The sequence below is a fragment of the Rhinolophus sinicus genome, chromosome 3 (genome assembly GCF_057876585.1).
Source record: "Rhinolophus sinicus isolate RSI-liver-muscle chromosome 3, RSI-T2T, whole genome shotgun sequence".
In the NCBI taxonomy this organism is placed as follows: Eukaryota; Metazoa; Chordata; class Mammalia; order Chiroptera; family Rhinolophidae; genus Rhinolophus; species Rhinolophus sinicus.
This window is the reverse complement of record NC_142503.1, coordinates 35,719,636-35,737,583: the sequence shown is the minus strand read 5'-3', so window position 1 is coordinate 35,737,583 and position 17,948 is coordinate 35,719,636. Positions and strand designations below refer to the sequence as shown.

Below are 17,948 nucleotides of genomic sequence, written 5' to 3'. Positions count from 1 at the left end.
GACCCCTTTAGGGGACTAGTACGAGCATAGAGTGTCATCCCTTGAACGAATTAATGAGGTTTCCACTAAGGTGGTTGGTCCCCTTCTCCCTCAACATTTGATCATGCTTGAGTCTTTATAGAGAAAGTAGGATTTTCATGAGTGACTACCTGGAACCTCTTGTTTGCCCCACACATACAAACTTAACTTTTATACTCATTCTTCCTTCTTTCCCTCTGTCCCAGGAGTATCTGCCACATCCCCAGTTAACCCCTAGATTCCATCCCTGCTGCCCTCAGTTTATTCTTCTAATTTTTTATTTCAGCATAGAATCCTACTTGTACATTTCCCACATTTGAAAGAAATGCTCTTTTGACCCTGTGTTGCCCTGAGTCATTCTTTTGTATAGTGTATGTACTTTCTCCCCTCCCATTTTGGTGCTTAGCTTTGCTTCTTCAAACAGGTTGTAAGGTCAAATTCCTAATTGACAGATACTAAGAATGCATGTCTGTCTTTATCTCGACTGATTTCTCTTTGATATTTGACCCAAGTCACCACCCCTGATTTCGTCACACTCTCTTCTTCTAACTTACATTATCTTGATTTCTCCTAGTTCTGCTTCTGCTCTCTGGTGTCTTCCTCTGTCACATTTATGGACTTTTCTTTCTTTGCCCACATTTTAATTTATGGTGTTCTGCAGGGTACTAGCTCTTGTTTTCTTACTCTATATCCTTTTTCTGGATAGTCGAATTCAAGCCCATTGCTATAACTTTTACATTAAGTCATCATCTACCATACCACCCTCCATCCTAAAGTGTATTTGTTTTGTGTTTCTGTCTCATGGTACTATAGCTATTTAGCCTTCTCAGGCCTGAAGTGGGCAATCCACTTAGACTCAGTGTCACTTTCATTCATTCTGTCAAGTAAGTCAAGAAACAGATTCTTTTCCTTTTCCTTAATTTCGTTCAGATAATTCCCTTCTTTAGTTTAGGCTCTCATTCTTCTACTCCCTGTAGAGTGTTATTTCCAAAATGTAAACCATGTTTACAATTTTCTAGACATACCTCATTGCCTGTAGGGTAATATATCTGAAAGTTCCTATAATAAAGCATGTATCCCCTTGTCTTTTCTCTCTACCCTCTCCCTGAGTGAGCTCATCAACTCTTGTAGCTTTAAATATCATCTAGATGCTAATGAATGCCAGATTTATATCTTTAGCCCAGCCTGATCCTCTGAGCTCCAGGCTCCCCGCCAAGTTGACTTTTCCACTTGGATGTTTCATAGGCCTCTCAAACTTAGCTTGTACCCTATGTAGAACTCTTAATTTTTTCCTTCAAAGGTCTTTTCTTTCTTTAGTTTTCATCTATGTCAGTACAAGTTACCACCATCTAAGCAATTGCTCAAATAAAAGTCTGGGAGTATCTTTCCTTTTCCCTTTCACTCCCACATCCAGTAACTCATTTGATTGCACCTCAAAATGTATCTCATCTATTCACTTCTCTCCAGGTCTGTATCAATACCCTTAACCAGCATGAGCATCCTATATGATCTCCCGGCTTCCTCTTATCTCTCCACATCCCCAAACTTCTTCAGGACCCTACTTATTTATTTCCTTTTTATTTCCTTTTTATTCCTCATAATTAGTATTTCTGTATTAGTAGTTCTAGTACAGAACTTCTGTATATTAGTAGTTCTGTATTGTATCACCCTTAGACTGTAAGTTGTAGAAAGGCAAGACCTGTGTTTTATACCAGCGCCTGGAACAGTGGCCTGGCACAGTCAGAGCTCAGTGTTTCTGGTGACAGATCACAAGTCCCTAGTATACAACCTAGTATACATCTACAAATACCTCTTCATCTTTCAAGTCTTAGCTCAGTATTCGCCTTCTGTGTGGTACCTCCCTACCCTATACCATTATTCCTGGAGTGTAGGTCTTCCCTTCTTTGTACCCACCAATTTATAGCACCATTTCCAGAACTGATTATTGCACCATGACATTGTAGTATAATTGTTAACTTACCAGTTTCTTCTAAGACTGAACTTCTTGAAAGCAGGAATTTTTCTATAAATGTCATTTCTATATCCTTAGCTGGTAGCCCTCCTCACAGTATCTAGGACCCAGTAAATACTGTATTAAGGGGAAGGTGGACTGTCAGTGTATGATGAATGCAAATTGTCGTCTCTCGAGCTGAGGGAGGGAATCTGAAACTCTGAGGTTTCGGAGAAATACTATTGACAGGTGGTTGGCAAAGGCTGCAACCCAGTTTCCTCTTATATTATAACCATTATGAGCCAAAGGGGACGGGTTGCATGGATTCTGCAAGGAGCAGGACTAGAGAGACTCAAATCTAGTTCAGGGCATCTTTGAGGAGTTCTTTGATTTGGGAGAAGAGTAATTCATAAGGTTTACCCATGGCGTCAGGTGAACTTCTGTCCATCCTGACCATCCAACTCAATTTGCGTTGACTCATTGCTAGCAAAGCAGCGTTTTACCGATTTTAGTCCCAAGCTAAAAGGATTTCCTGAGTGACATGATTGGTATGGTCATTGGAAAGGCACAGGTCTCCTACTGCAAATTTACAAATGAACACATTCTGTTGTATATCTTATTCTAAGTTTGTTTAGCATGAATTTGCTTTAAATCGGGCATAGTGAAAAACGTAAGTTACATACCTGCAAAGGGGAAGGCCAGATTTCTTGGGGACCCCCCAGATCCTGCATCCTCTGTGGGCCCTGGGGGGCAGTCAGCTGACTCTCTAGGAGTCATTCATCACTGGCTCCTCTCAGCACTTACTGATCATCTGGGGCATGTTTTGCACACTCTGCTTTAGCATTGTCATGATGTTTGCTTCATGACTATTTTGTCTTAAGGGGAACACTAAACCAATAAGCAAGCTTTAAAAATGAATCTCTTAATAGATGGACATAAGTATCTTAAAAATATTTAACAAATTAACTTATCCATGAATATATTGTTTTGAAGTTACTTATTTGAATAATTTTAAATAGTTCTATATACTTTAGCAGTTGAATTAAAATATTTTTAAAAAGAAAATACAGTTGACCCTTGAATAATGTGGGGGTTAGAATTGCTAATCCCCCTTGCACAGTTGAAAGTCCACATACAATTTTTGACTCCCTAAAAACTTACCTACTAATAATCTACTGTGTACCAAAAGCCTTACTATTAATATAAATAGTAGATTAACACATTTTATGTATTATATGTATTATAGGCTGTATTCTTAAAGTAAGCTAGGGAAAAGAAAATGTTATTTAAAAAATCATAAGGTTTTTCAAATTGTCTGCAAGTGTTTTCAAATTGTCACAAACCTCCAAAACACTTTCCAATATATTTTTGGAAAAAAACCCACGGCTCAGTGGACCCATGACATCCAAACCCATGTTGTTCAAGGCTTGACTGTATAGCACTTATTTTCAGATGAATTAGTGGGGGAGAAACAGTGACTCGGTATCACTATGTGGCATGACATAGATCTTCATAATACAGACAGCAGTGCAACTAGAGTATGTCATTTTATAAAAGCAATGCAGCCAGTAAGGGAACTGGGGGTCCTGGAATTTGAACCCAGAACTAAGCCTCAGTTTTCTCATTGGTAAGATGGTGGTAATAATACAAACTCCAATAGACAGTTTCGGAAAAAAACCTAAAATAATTGGTATGGAAGGTAGATGTATTAGTAGAAATACAAAAGGGTAATTGGGTTTTGAACATTAATATATAAATATTGTTGATTTTAGTATATGTTCAGCAAAGGTTTCCCATTAGGTATCTTCTAATTAACGTGGAAGACTAAACCAAGTGGTAAACTGTTAACTGCAAGGAAACAAGCTGAAAATTACATGAAGTTATTGATTGATTAATTAGAAATGTTTTCAAGGCAAAGCCTTATATGTGAAAGGTAAAAAAAAAAATCTGCACTAAAGCAGATATTTGAGGAATTTTTTTAAAAAGTGAAATGCTAGAAAATAAAAACTAAGATGTTAATTGTTACGCTTTTGTTAATATATTAGGTGTTTTTGAGACTGTTTTCTGGCAATGGAACAAAAGAAAAAAACTAAAACTTGGCTTTAATTTGATACTTCTGTTTTGATAATGTGCTTGGTGAACATTAAGGGCATGACAGTTTATCTGTTGTTTTGTGACATCTCCTGAGCTCATGTTTGTGTCCTGGCTTGAATAGGAAGGAAACATGCCTTTAGAAGATTTACTGGCATTCTATGGCTATGAACCTACAGTTCCAGCAGTTGCAAATTCTAGTGCAAATAGTTCCCCAAGTGAACTTGCAGATGAACTACCAGATATGACACTAGACAAAGTAAGTACAATCATTTAAAAGAAAAATTCCAGATCTATCACCACTGATTATTTTTATTAGAGTTTCCTTAATTTAAAGGATTTCATAATTCTGAAATGTAAACTTCTTATTGACCCATTGCTCTTACCATTTTGGTGACTGTTTTAAATATTGTATGGCTTTGATCACACTACTTTAAAAGTAGTACATAGTTGCTTCATAATACATTGCATGCTTGAGTATTCTTCCATAATTTTTCCATCTTTCCTATGCAAACACATTATATCTAAACTTAGATTTAGCCCTAACTTTTAATCCTGTGAATCCTTGACTACATTGATTAATAAATCCTCCACAAGACTTCAAACCGATCTGGCTTAGGCATGGCATGCTTGGAGAGAATCTCTTGTTTACTTGGGCTCTGCGAGTGACAGCGGCTGCAGCAGCCGAGGCCTCGGTGGTACATCTCCAACATAGGCTGGTTGTGGGGAAGGCCTAGTCCTTGCTGAGGAAAATTCACACAGCCACTGTCTCTGCTAACAGATCCCTGGAAAGCTTTCCTCGCCTTTCCGATCTCAGGCAGGGAGAGGAATCCACATCTTGGAACCTCTTCCTGTGAGTTATGTTCCCACTTTTCAGTCAAATGTGATATTAATGTACCACGAACCTTAATGACCATAGTCCCTCAGCAAATATTGAGTGCCTATTGTGTACCAGGCACGAGGATGAATGTACGCTTAGACATAAAAATTAATTCAGACCTGTTTCTTTTGAACTTACATCACTAGTCAGAGCTATTCATTAGTTGGACTTTTCAAATTATTGGAAGTGTGGTGTTTGGAGACTTTTTGTTTTTGTTTTACAGTCATCCCTCAGTATCCGTGGAGGGAAGGATTGGTTTTAGGACCCATTGGATACCAAAATCCAATGCTCAAGTCCCTTTTATAAAATGGTGTAGTATTTGCATATAGCCTGTGAACATCCTCTTGTATACTGTAAATCATCTCTAGATTACTTATAATACCTAATACAATATAAATGCAATGTAAATAGTTGTAATACTGTATTGTTTAAGGAATGTGACAAGAAAAAAAGTCTATACATGTTTAGTACAGATGCAACCATTGTAGCCCTAACTACACAGACAATTAACAACAATGTAACATTTGTTTCAAATATTTTTGATCCATGGTTGGTTGAATCTGTGGATGTGGTACTCTCGGATACTGAGGGCTGACTGTTTTTATTTATGTTGATAGAGTGAGTTTAATTGTTAATCACTTAAAAGTAAGATTACTTTTGTTGTAAATTCACTAAAAATTAGCCTGCAGCTTCCAATAAGTTCTCTGCATATCCATAAATTATTTTTTATGGATATAAACAATATGGGCAAATTGTTTGTTATAAGCGTATACTAATATAGTTGTTAAATATTATATATGATTAAATCTTAAATGTTATTAAATAGTTACATGAAGTAAATTATAGAATTTTAAATTCTCTCAAAACTATGGGACCTTCAACTAATTCTTAATTATATCATGACATCATAATAATATGTTTATGAATAATGTTATAAAAAGACGTTTTTAAAAATTAATGAGATATAATCAGTTCTGGCCACTTCATTCCTATTCTTATAGGAGGAAATAGCAAAAGACCTACTGTCAGGTGATGATGAGGAAACTCAGTCTTCTGCAGATGACCTGACACCATCAGTGACTTCCCATGAAACTTCTGATTTCTTCCCTAGGCCTTTACGATGTAAGAAACTCAGTCATTACTGATTAATAGTAGTATAGGTATTCTAGCTTGGCTACATTTCATTACATTTAGTAGTTTGTCAAAATATTCTAAGTTTTTTACTTGATTGGAATAAAATTCTATTAGAAGCTGAGTAAGATTATAACCTTTTTTATTGGGATAGAGGTCAACTAATATTCAAACTAAAACATTTGCTTAGTTTTACAAGGCTGTTCTCTTCCCCAAGACTCATCTGTTGCTATGGTAATCAGTCTTAGTTTAATCATGAAATTATATAGATAGTTTTTGGACTACTTTAAAAGGCGTTACTCTCCTGGTTTTGACAGCTATCAGTTGCTCAAAAAGTATTTTTTATTTTCAGTGATGCATTTAATCCTTTTCCTTTATTTCTTGGTATTATCCCTTAATGTTTATGAGTAATTTAAAAGATCTTTGAACTGGAATAATTTCTTATATACCATCTTGGTTATTTCTCATGTATTTATATGGTAGAAGAACTGTTCGGTTAACAAATTCAAATACACACACAAAACTGTAACTTTGGTGGCCTTAATGTGCAGCTCTTTTTGTGTGTCCCAGTCTACATTAGCATAATCAGAACTCCAGCACTTTATATTCTTTTTTAAGGTGACCATAGTGGTTTGCCTTTTACATTCCCAAACTACTAACTGAACACCAAATAATTATGAGGATACTATAAGCTTTCTTAGTCTTTTCAGTGTCTTGTTTTGACTAATGTTAAAATGTAAGACTGTTACAAAGAGGTTTAGTATATTTGTGCTGATCTCATTTATTCAACAAATTTTTATAAATATCACATGCGCCTCGAGGCATTCTTTCAGGTGCTGCAAAAATAGGCAATATTAACCTTTTTTAAAATTTAATTTTCTTCTTTTAAGCAAATACTACATGTGATGGTGATAAGGAATCAGAAGTTGAAGATGTTGAAACAGACAGTGGTAACTCACCTGAAGATTTGAGGAAGGTAAATTGAGTTACTAACCATCATCATAACTTGATAGACCATTTGGACTAAAGTATTAAAGTAGATTTTTAAAACATTTTTTGAAATAATTTGGGAAATTTTATTGTTGTAAGATGAAGTTTCTTTTGACCTATAGTAACTGATTAATGAGTTGGAAATCTTTTTCCAATATTTATTTTTATAATAAGTTATTTTTACTTCTAAATTTTCCTGTAGGAAATAATGATCGGTTTACAATATCAGGCAGAGATTCCCCCTTATCTTGGAGAGTATGATGGCAATGAGAAAGGTAAGGAAGAAGGCTTTTGATTTTGATAATATCTGATAGGCAAGTTATCCCTTAATACATTTATTTAAACATCTAGTTATAAACCAACCTTGGTAGTATAAAGATTGATTTAGAGTCAGGGAAAATGTAGGCCTGACTTAGAAATAATATATCAAAACTAATCATGAGACTCAGAGAATCACCTCCCTCCCAGTACAGTATTGGCCAGTGTACTCAGCACCTGTTGAAATAGTGGAGTGCCTCTTAAGGTGCTACTAACTGCTTGGCCTACAACCTGCTCCAGTAGAATTGGGTAGAATCTTATCACCTGAGATAATGAGAATGTTAGAGCTATAAACCTCTTGGAAAGAAAACTCTTGAGTGAAAAAGAGACCAGAAGAAATTCTCCTGCCCCTGCCCTGAAAGAGAAGAAGTTGGTGGAACATAAGGATTCTGCTTCTTTTGTTGTACACCCCTACTTAAGTGTAATTAGTTTTTCCTCACATTTTTGGTAGATTCCAACTATAGTTGGTTCTGAAAATATGCAGAGAAATGGTGGGAAATAAAAATGCAGTTATACCTTCCTAGTTGGAAACCAAGTAGATCTGGCCACGTGCATTTGGCTTTTTTCTAATGAATTGGTTGGTCCCTGTGAAGTCATGAGGGCAAAACAGCATAGCAACACAAAATTTCCAGAGTTCTTTCTTCCTTTCCTCTATGTCAGGTCACCCCCTATTTAAAGGAAGTGGGGACTGGCTACCCTGGGGGTCATTAGCCTTGGCAGCCCCTAGCAATACTGTTTCCCTAAACCGCTTTCAAAGTGATGGAAGGCAGTTGTCCTGGGAAAGCAAACAGTAGCTGATTTTATTCAGATGTCCCAGCCTATCCACCACTGCCGCCCAAATGCCACACACACCCTTGGAGCCAATTACATGCTCAGTACCTGTCAGTTCTTAGCGTAAACATAATGGAGGTAATAGTCTCAGTTTTATGCACACATTCAGGATGGAAGGTTTCCTTCTCTACCTTTTGAAGGGAATAAACCCAAGCTATTTTACCTATTTCAGTTTTGTCCAAATTGAAAAGAAACTGGTTCCAAAATCTTAGCGCAAAAGTCAGTCTTACTGTTTGACAGGCACACTTTATTTTTAACTTTCCTGCTCACCGAGAATGATAATGGTTGCCTATACAGTTGTGAATATAAAGTACTTACCATGGTCTCTAGTACATAGTGAGCTTGCAATAGATTAGTTTTGTTAACTATCTTTAGTACTTATTATACACTTGAAGAATGGAGTGCACTTGAAGCACTGGGAAAAAATCTTGGGCCACCTGTATTTATTGTGTGAGGTAGAAGCTTTGACTGCAGCAGCCATGTGTGCATTAATAAAACAGACCTGTTTTAGTGATAGTTTGCTTATTAGTATATCAGCCTCTTTATATTGCAGAGATTGTAGAAAGTTTATTCCCTCTTACTGTTTATTGTTATTTTTCATTTTTGATTAATCTGCTGCCTCCTGTAAATAAAAAATTCTTCACCTTTTGGGAGGAAATCAGTAAAGGAAAAATATACTTAGATATTTTATTATTGATAGATATTTTGGTTTTTATTTTTGTTTGTCAATTTTTAACTTCTAGACATTTCATAGAGCCATTTTGAGAGTTCAATAGAAAATTCCATTGAGTTTATTAAAGAATTTACACAGGTTATTTTTACCCCCTCATTACGAGAATATAAGACACCACTATGGAGTTTTATATTAGACTTTACTAGGCATAAAAAGCCTTCTGATTAGTTAGTAAATCCTGAAATCCAACCACCAAAAAAGCCACTTGCTTTAGCCACTGGAACACTTGGCCCTTAATAAAGGTTAAAAAAAATTTTTTTAACCTTTATTAATGAAAAGCTCAAGCTGCCAGATAATGAAATTACTGGTGTTCTCAAAGTTAGTTACTTGTCCCGATGAATAGCCTATCAAGGAAGAGGAACAACAGTCTGTATATATGACTTTGAGTGTGTTCACTATTTTTAACATGTTAATGGGATTTTCTTTATCAGTATATGAAAATGAAGATCAGTTACTTTGGCGTCCTGGTGTGGTTTTGGAGAGCAAAGTTAAGGAGTACCTTGTTGAGACCTCATTAAGAACTGGAAATGAAAAAATAATGGACAGGATTTCTTCAGGAACACACACAAGGGATAATGAGCAGGTATACTACAACTTCTGTTGTTAATAGCAGTTTACTGGTAGTATCTTACCGGTTTTCTTATATTTGATACAAATATTTCTTCCATGTCAACTGGATATCTTTTTCTGATAGTTGTTTAAAACTTGGAAAATACTGGTTTAAAAAAAATCTTGAGACATAGTGATAATCACTATAATATTTCATATCTCTGGCCTTTTTTTCTGTACCGATACACATACCTTACTTTAGATACCATTTTATATTCTGTTAATCACTTAATCTTATTTTCCTTTGCCACTGAGAATTCTTTATAGCTCATTGTTGATGACTGCATATTCCATCTGCTGTTATGTAATGTTATGTAAACATTCTCTATGCTTAGACTTTTAGATTTTATAATAAAGGTATTTTTGGATTATTCTTGAACTTCATTCAGGAAGTGGTTAAAGGTAATGTTTATTAAGATTGTATAAATTTGACTTAGGAGCACTTGTTTAAGCGCTGTGTATCTGTAGCTGCAGAACACTCCTGATTGTGTGGGGCGGAGGTGAGATGTTGCCTATTAAAGGCCTTTGGAAGTCCCCTTTTGCCCTCTGACATCATCTTGCCCCTCACACACCTTTTCACTCTATTGCCACCTTGTGAGTACCCAAGGTAGGTGGACTTAAACTTGAATTCCCAAGTAACACAGAGAAGTCGTACTAGCTGAGCTTCAAAGTATGTAGTTTTATCAGCTGTCTAAAAGAAATCCCATTGGGTTTCTGTACTGATATTCCATTAAAACTGTAAATTAACGTTGGAAGAATTAGTACCTTTAAAACATTAGTAACTTTAAAACATTAAACCTTATACTTTAAGAACATGGTCTGACTCCATTTATTTGACTTTTTTTTTATCACTCAAATGTTTTTGTTGAAAATCACATTCATCTAATTAATTTCTCAGTATCTTTTAAATATGTGTATGTATTGTAAATGGGATCTCTGTTATATTTATAATTGTATATTGTAGAGAAATATTTAAAAATTTGTTTTCTCGAGCTTTTGAAACTAACATGATTTTCAGTTTTTTCTTAGGTTTTCTAGTCTTAAAGTCATTATTGAATTATACTTTTGTTCCTCCTTACCATTGTTATATCTCTTATTTCTGTTATATTTCTTGCTGTATTAACCATAACTCTCAGAGACATTTGGTAGTAATAGTGATATGAGGCCTGCTTTTGAAGGAAGGTAATACATTTGAGGCTTTTACATTAAGAATAATACCAGCCCTTTGTTCGATATAGGCTATCTTTATTATAGTAAGGTGGTAACTGTCTACTTATAACTATTAGTTTTTGTCTTTTTAAAATTTGAAATGAATACTAATTTATCAGATGCTTTTTTAGCAGCTGTTGAGATTGTTTTTAATGATTGATTGTTAAACTACTGATGTAGTAATAGGTTTACCGATATTGAGCTATCCTTGCCTTTCTTGAAACTTACTTGAGAAGGTGGATTATTATTTAACTTTTAGTTGAGTTCTGTCTGCTTCTATTTAGTATATTCATAATTTCAAATATTCAATAGGAAGAAATTCTGTTTTTAAAAAATGACACCCTTCATAGCAAATGGAAATAACAGACCATTATAAACCTAGTGACTCAAGTACACATACTTCTATTCCAGGTCTGCTGCTATTCCCGTTCATTAAAACTCAAAAGCAGGAAGTAGGTGATAAAGAGATAAGACTATGGTTTCAATTTTTCCCAGCTAGGAAAAATAGTTCAAAATAGGGGAATTACCACAGCTCAGAGGCCTAGCAAAAAAAAAAAAGTTAAGGATGATACTGCTGGATAGTTTCTGAGAGGTAGGGTGAGAATGAACAGTGAACTCGGGATACCAGAGTCAATCTGCCAGGATAGTTATGTAGACTAAATGTCTGAGTAAACATACCCTTAAATATCCTGAAATTAGAGAACATATCAGTCAATATTTGTCAGGACTTTTAAAACACACCGTTTTTTTTTTTTGTTGTTGTTTTTAAATGATGCTGTTAAGTATGAACTTTTGCTTATTTTTATTGAACAGTTTTTTTCCTCTCTCTACTAGGCATTATATGAACTTCTCAAGTGTAACCATAATATAAAGGAAGCGATTGAAAGGTACTGCTGCAATGGAAAGGCATCTCAAGGTAGGAACACTTGGGATTAAGAGAGGAAAATGACAGAGATGGTCATTTGAGGATCAGATTAAACAGAGCAGTCCTGTAACACTTTTGTAAGATCTTTGTTCATCGTCATAGAAAATAAATTTTTCCTTTTTCTTGCCCTCTATTTTTAGACGTACCAGAGTGGTCAAATACAAATTAGTTACCCTCCTTGTCACTTCCACTTTCTTGAAGAAAGAGTTACAGAACAAAGCAGACCCCAGAGATAACAGTATATTCAGAGTAATTAAAAAGAATGATTTTATAATTTCATTGAAAAAAATTTTTAAAAATCAGACCAGAAATGAAAGTAGATTAAATATGTAAAGAAATACGTATAATATAGTCCATTGGATTTTTTGCAAGAAATATATTTTTAGTAATTATGTAACATTTTTATAGTGTTTATGTTTTGTCTTATGTGTTTCAAGGAAAATGGTTAACTTTAATTTCAGTATTTTTATCATTACATAAATGGATTGCATGCCCCATTAAGTTTATGTATAGTGAGCTAATACTTAGTATATGAATGGCTTGGAAAAATAAAAAGCTGAAAACAGTACGTTGAAACTTACAGGTCGAGATAGTCTGTTGAAATGTTTCCTTTTAAAAGCTGCTTCTTTGAAATTATTTTAAGCTCTCATAACTCAAAAATTAAATTACTGGTTTCTTTTTTACTTCAAACTATTTTTCACCTTTATGGGAGACTACTAATGGCTTTGGGGTCTTAGTCCCCAGTGTCATTGAATGAGGCACTTCAAGTCTCCCCTGGCCCAAGTAGATTTTATTTTAGTACACCAACATTAGCATTTGTTGGGAAGTTGACTAGGATTTAAGTCTCTTGAGAGCATGCACTGTTTCTTATTTCCTTTATATTTCCAGAGTATAACACTGAAAACTGACTTTAAATAAATACATATTGATTATTTATGGTCTTTAATTGAAGAACTTATGGTTTTGATGTGAGACCAAAATAAGGCTTTTTTTCCCATAAAGGAAATAACCCTTTTTTCTAATTAAAAGAAAAATATTCCCATTGTGTTAAAAAAAAACACACCCAGAAAAATAATCAGCATAAACTATAGAAAAACATTAAATTATTCCACCATATGCAGAGAAAATAATCAGTGATTATATTTTAGTATTACAGATTTCAAAAGATTTATAGCATGCCTACTTTTTGTAATCCTAACTGAAATCTCCAACATATAGAACGTGCGCGCACGCACGTGCGTGTAGAGAGAAAGTGTGTTTATGGCGTATTACGGGGAAAATGCACTGACAACAAATCAGTGATTCATATAAAAGGGTTTTGAGGCCAATGAGTTTTGTTTTAAAATTTCCTTAGAGGGAATGACTGCATGGACGGAAGAAGAATGCCGGAGCTTTGAACATGCACTCATGATTTTTGGAAAAGATTTTCATCTTATACAGAAGAATAAGGTAAGTTAGGCAAATTAATACAGAGAAATTGCTTAGTAATTGCAGTGAATATAAGCAACTAATTTTCCAGTCACTTGGGTAGAAAAAAAGGAAGCCACTTGTTAATGCTTCCCTGCCACTAACATTTCCACTATTGCTCTCATTGATGCCACAGCCTGCTTGTGGGATGGCTGGTAATATATTCATATATCTTTTCACATATACAATTGTCATAATCTACTTAAAGAAAATGCATTTATTGTATTTTTCAGGAAGTCTTACTCTTCTACCATTTTCCTTGACTTTGATTTCTTTCTAAACTACTCAGAGGTTTGTGGCCTCAAAAATGTTTCTCTTTAGCAGCAAGAACTGCAGTTGCTGAAGAAACATTGGTTACTAAAAGCAATTAAAGATATTCTAACATCAAACACTGGTGAGGCTGTGGAACAGCAGGAAGTCTCATTCATTGCTGGTGGGAATGCGAAATGGTACAGACACTTGGAGAGAGTTTGGCAGTTTCTTCCAAAACTAACCATACTCTTAACCATACAACCTAGCAGTAGTACTTATTGGTAATTACCCAAAGGAGTTGAAAAGTTATGTCTATACAAAAACTTTCACACAAATGTTTATAGCAGCTTTAATCATAATTGCTAAAATTTGCAAGTGATTAAGATGTCCTTTGAAGTGAATGGATAAACTGTGGAACATCCGTATAATGTAGTATTATTCAGCTCTTAAAAGAAATGAGCTATCCAGCTACAAAAAGGCATGCAGGAACCTTAAATGCGTATTTCTAAGCTAAAGAAGCCAGTTTGAAAACGCTGCATACTGTATAATTCCAACTACTGTATGATTCTGGAAAAGGCAAAACTGGAGGCAGTAGAAAGATCAGTGTTCCCGGGGTTAGTGAGGAGGGAAGGATGAAAAGGTTAGTGAGGAGGGAGGGATGAATAGGCAGAGCACGGAGGATTTTTTGGGCTGTGAAATTATTATATATGATACTGTAATGGTGGATACATGTCATTATTTGTCAAAACCCATAGAATATACAGTGCCAGGAGTGAACTCTAATGTAAATGACGGACTTTGGGTGATAAAGATGAGTCTGTGGGTTCATTGATTGTAACAAATGTACCATTTTGGTGGGGATATTGATGGTGGGGGAGCCTGTGCATGTGTGAAAGCAGCAAGTATATGGGAACCCCTGTATTTTCTGCTCAAGTCTGCTGTGAACCTAAAACTGCTCTAAAAAATAAAAATGTGTGTGTGCATGTGTGTAGATTCTAACAGTTTAGAATGATTTTCATTTAAGTTTGCTTAGTTTATTATCTTTCTTTATCCTAAAGGAACATAGGATTCTGAAGTATTTAGGTGGGTAGGTCAATATTTTATGCCTTTCTCTTTTTAATTAATAGACTTCATTTTTTAGAGGAGTGTTTGCTTTACAGAAAAATTGATCAGAAAGTATGCAGAGTTCCCTTACACCCCTTCTCCCTGCACATACACAGCTTCCACTAGTATTAATATCTTACACTAGTGTGATACATTTGTTAGTGAACCAATATTAATACATTAATTAATTGTTATTAACTGAACTCTGTAGTTTATATTACTGTTCATTCTTTGTGTTGGTTTTGACAAACATATAAAGATATGTATCCACCATTATAGTATCATACAGAATATTTACACAGACCTAAAAATGCCTGTGCTCCATCTGTTCCAACCTATTCCTTCCTCCCTCTCTCTACCCCACCTTAACCTCAGGCTTTTTACTGTGTCTATATTTTTGCCATTTCAGAATGTCATGTAGTTGGAATCATATAGTGTCTAGTCTTTCAGATTGACTTCGTTGACTTAGAAATTATGCATTGAGGTTTCTCCATGTCTTTTCGTGGCTTAATAGCTCATTTCTTTTTATCACATTTTTTTTTATTCCATTCTGTGGATGTACCAGTTTGTTTATCCATTCACCTATTGGAGGACACCTTGGTTACTTTCAGGTTTTGGCAATTGTGAATAAAGCTGCTGTAAACATCTGTGTGGAGGCTTTTCTGTGGATGTAAGTTTCCACTTCTTTGGATAAATACCAATGGGTGTGGATTGCTGGATTATATGCTAAGAGTATGTTTGGTTTTGTAAGAAATAAACTGTCTTCTAAAGTGGCTGTACCATTTCACATTCCCTCCAGCACTGAATGAGAGTTCCTGTTGCCACATCCTTGTCAGCATTTGGTGTTGTCAATGTTTTAGATTTTGTCCATTCTAATAGGTGTGTCATGATAACTAGATGTTTTAGTTTGCATTTCCCTGATGATATATAATGTGGAGCATCTTTTCATATGCTCGTTTGCCTTCTGTATATCTTCTCTGGTGCCTGTTAAGATCTTTAGCCCATTTTTTTAGTCAGGTGTTTTTTTCTTATTGTTGAGTTTTAAGATTTCTTTGTATGTTTTGGATCATGGTCCTTTATCAGATATGTTTCGCAAATATTTTCTCCCAGTCTGTGGTTTGTCTTTTCATCCTTTTAACAGTGCCTTTGCAGAGTAGAAGTTTTTAATTTTAATGAAGTCCAACGTACCAGTTTTTCTTCCATAGATTGTGCTTTTAGTGTTGTATCTAAAGTCATCACCATCCTCAAGGTCATCTAGATTTTCTCTTATGTAGTTTTTCTTCTGAGAGCTTTATAATTTTACATTTAGGTCCATTATCCATTTTGAATTAATTTTTGTGAAAAAATGTGAGGTCTGTGTCTAGATTTCTTTTTCTTTTCTTTCCTTTCCTTTTTCCTTTCGTTTTTCCTTTCCTTTCCTTCCCTTTCCTTTCCTTTCCTCTTTCCTTTCCTTTTTCCTTTCCTTTTTCCTTTCCTTTCCTTTCCTTTCTTTTGCATGTGGGTGTCCAGTTCTAGCATCACTTGTGGAAAAGACTACACTTTCTTCATTGAATTTTTTTGGGTCAAAGATATGTTAATTTCTAAAATTTTTTTATTGGGAAATATTGGGGAACAGTGTGTTTCTCCAGGGCCCATCAGCTCCAAGTTGTTGTCCTTCAATCTAGCCATGGAGGGCACAGCTCAGCTCTTAGTCCAGTTGCCATTTTTTTTCAGTCTTTAGATGCAGGGTGCACAGCCCATTATCCCATGCGAGAATTAAACCAGCAACCTTGTTGTTAAGAGCTCGCACTCTAACCAACTGAGCCATCCGGCCGCCCCTCTGGAATCTCAGCAGCAGCTCGTTGTCTTCAATCTAGTTATGGAGGATGTAGCTCACTGGCCCATGTGGGAATCGAACCGGCAACCGTGTTGTTCAGAGCTTGCGCTCTAACCAACTGAGCCATCCGGCCACTCCTAGTTGACTATATTTGGGTGGGTCTATATCTGGGTTCTTTATTCTGTTCCGTTAATCTATTTGTTCTGTAAGCCAGTCCTTCAACTTTGTTCTTCTCTTTCAATGTTGTGTTGGCTATCCTGGGTTTTTTGCCTTTCCACATTAACATTAGAATTAGTTTGTCAATATTTATTAAATAACTTGCTGGGATTTTGTTCAGGATTGTACTAAACCTATAGATCAAATTGGGAAAACTGACATCCTAACAATAATGAGTCTCCCCACTCATAAATATAGAATGTCTTTCTATTTATTTATCTCTTCTTTAATCAGAATTTTGTAGTTTCCTTTATATAGATCTTGCACATATTTTGTTAAGATTTATGCCTAAGTATCAATTTTAAGTGTGGTAATGTAAATGGTATTGTGGTTTTAATTTCAAATATCAATTGTTCATTGTTGATATATAGGAAAGCAATTGATTTTTGCATATTAATTTTGTATCCTGCAACCTTGACTATAATCCTTTATTAGTTCCAGGAAGTTTTTTGGTGATTCTTTCTGTATAGATAATCATATCATCTGTGAACAGAATTTTATTTCATCTTTCTCAATCTATATAGCTTTTATTTCTTTTTCTTGTCGTATTGCATTATCTAGACCTTCCACTATGATATTGAATAGTTTCATGCTTTTTTGTATTTATGAAAATGTAACTTTTTTTTTCCAAAGATGAAGTGTTTCATTTAGTGGATAAAAGATTGTTAAAGACATCTGGGTTGCCCCCAAAACATCAGTTTTACAATGACTTGTGAAATGTATCCATTCATTTCATAAATAATTAAATCCTGTTATTTACCAGACATTGTTTTAAGCACTAGAGATATATCTGTGAATAAGACAGGAAAGGCCTCTGTCCCCAAGAAGCCTATATTCTCTGTGAAGACTTAAAGTTAGTGATGTTTATTGAAAGGTATCCTTTATTGTTTGGTTTAAAAAGCTTGTCCCTGTATTATTATCTTATGTCATAACATGCTCACTAGTCAGGATAGACACTAAAACTTCCTTATTGGGTACTGAAGCAGTGGAGTGTTTATTAGACAAAGGTACAGAATTTTCTCTGTATGTCTGACCTCATATTCGTAGCTGTGCATAGTTGGAGGAACACTAGTCTGGATGTGAAGCCAAGTTGTTGAGGCTCAGATTTTATTATTGTTGTTCTTATTAAACTCAGTTGGCGATAAGAGCCAAATATATGTTGGAGGAAAAAACCCTGCTTTTAGCTAGCTAATCATCTTAAATGCCAGATGCAGTAGTACTGATCCCTTTTCTAAGAGTTCTTAATCTCTTTTGGATCATGGAACCCATTGATAGTCTGGTGAAGCCACAGTCCTTCCCAGAAAAGTGTATTTGCGTATAATTTTAGGGATTACTAGATTTTAGTGAGACCCATTCATGGACCCCTAAAGGTTAAAAAGGACCCCTGTTGCAGTAAGAAAGAATCAC

At 35.1% G+C, this 17,948-nt stretch overlaps 1 protein-coding gene across 3 annotated transcripts in view; it reads left to right on the top strand.

Annotated features, from left to right (window-relative positions):
- MIER3 (MIER family member 3) overlaps positions 1–17,948 on the top strand; it is a 31,938-nt gene that overhangs the window by 9,047 nt on the left and 4,943 nt on the right. For 2 of the 3 annotated variants that reach the window (XM_088796515.1, XM_088796514.1), the window contains exons 3-10: positions 4,185–4,319; positions 4,842–4,913; positions 5,942–6,062; positions 6,962–7,047; positions 7,264–7,336; positions 9,375–9,526; positions 11,596–11,677; positions 13,041–13,135. In XM_088796515.1, coding sequence (XP_088652641.1) covers positions 4,185–4,319; positions 4,842–4,913; positions 5,942–6,062; positions 6,962–7,047; positions 7,264–7,336; positions 9,375–9,526; positions 11,596–11,677; positions 13,041–13,135 — 816 coding nt within the window. The remainder of the gene's footprint in view (positions 1–4,184; positions 4,320–4,841; positions 4,914–5,941; positions 6,063–6,961; positions 7,048–7,263; positions 7,337–9,374; positions 9,527–11,595; positions 11,678–13,040; positions 13,136–17,948) is intronic. The other variant, XM_019743287.3, reaches the window with a different exon arrangement.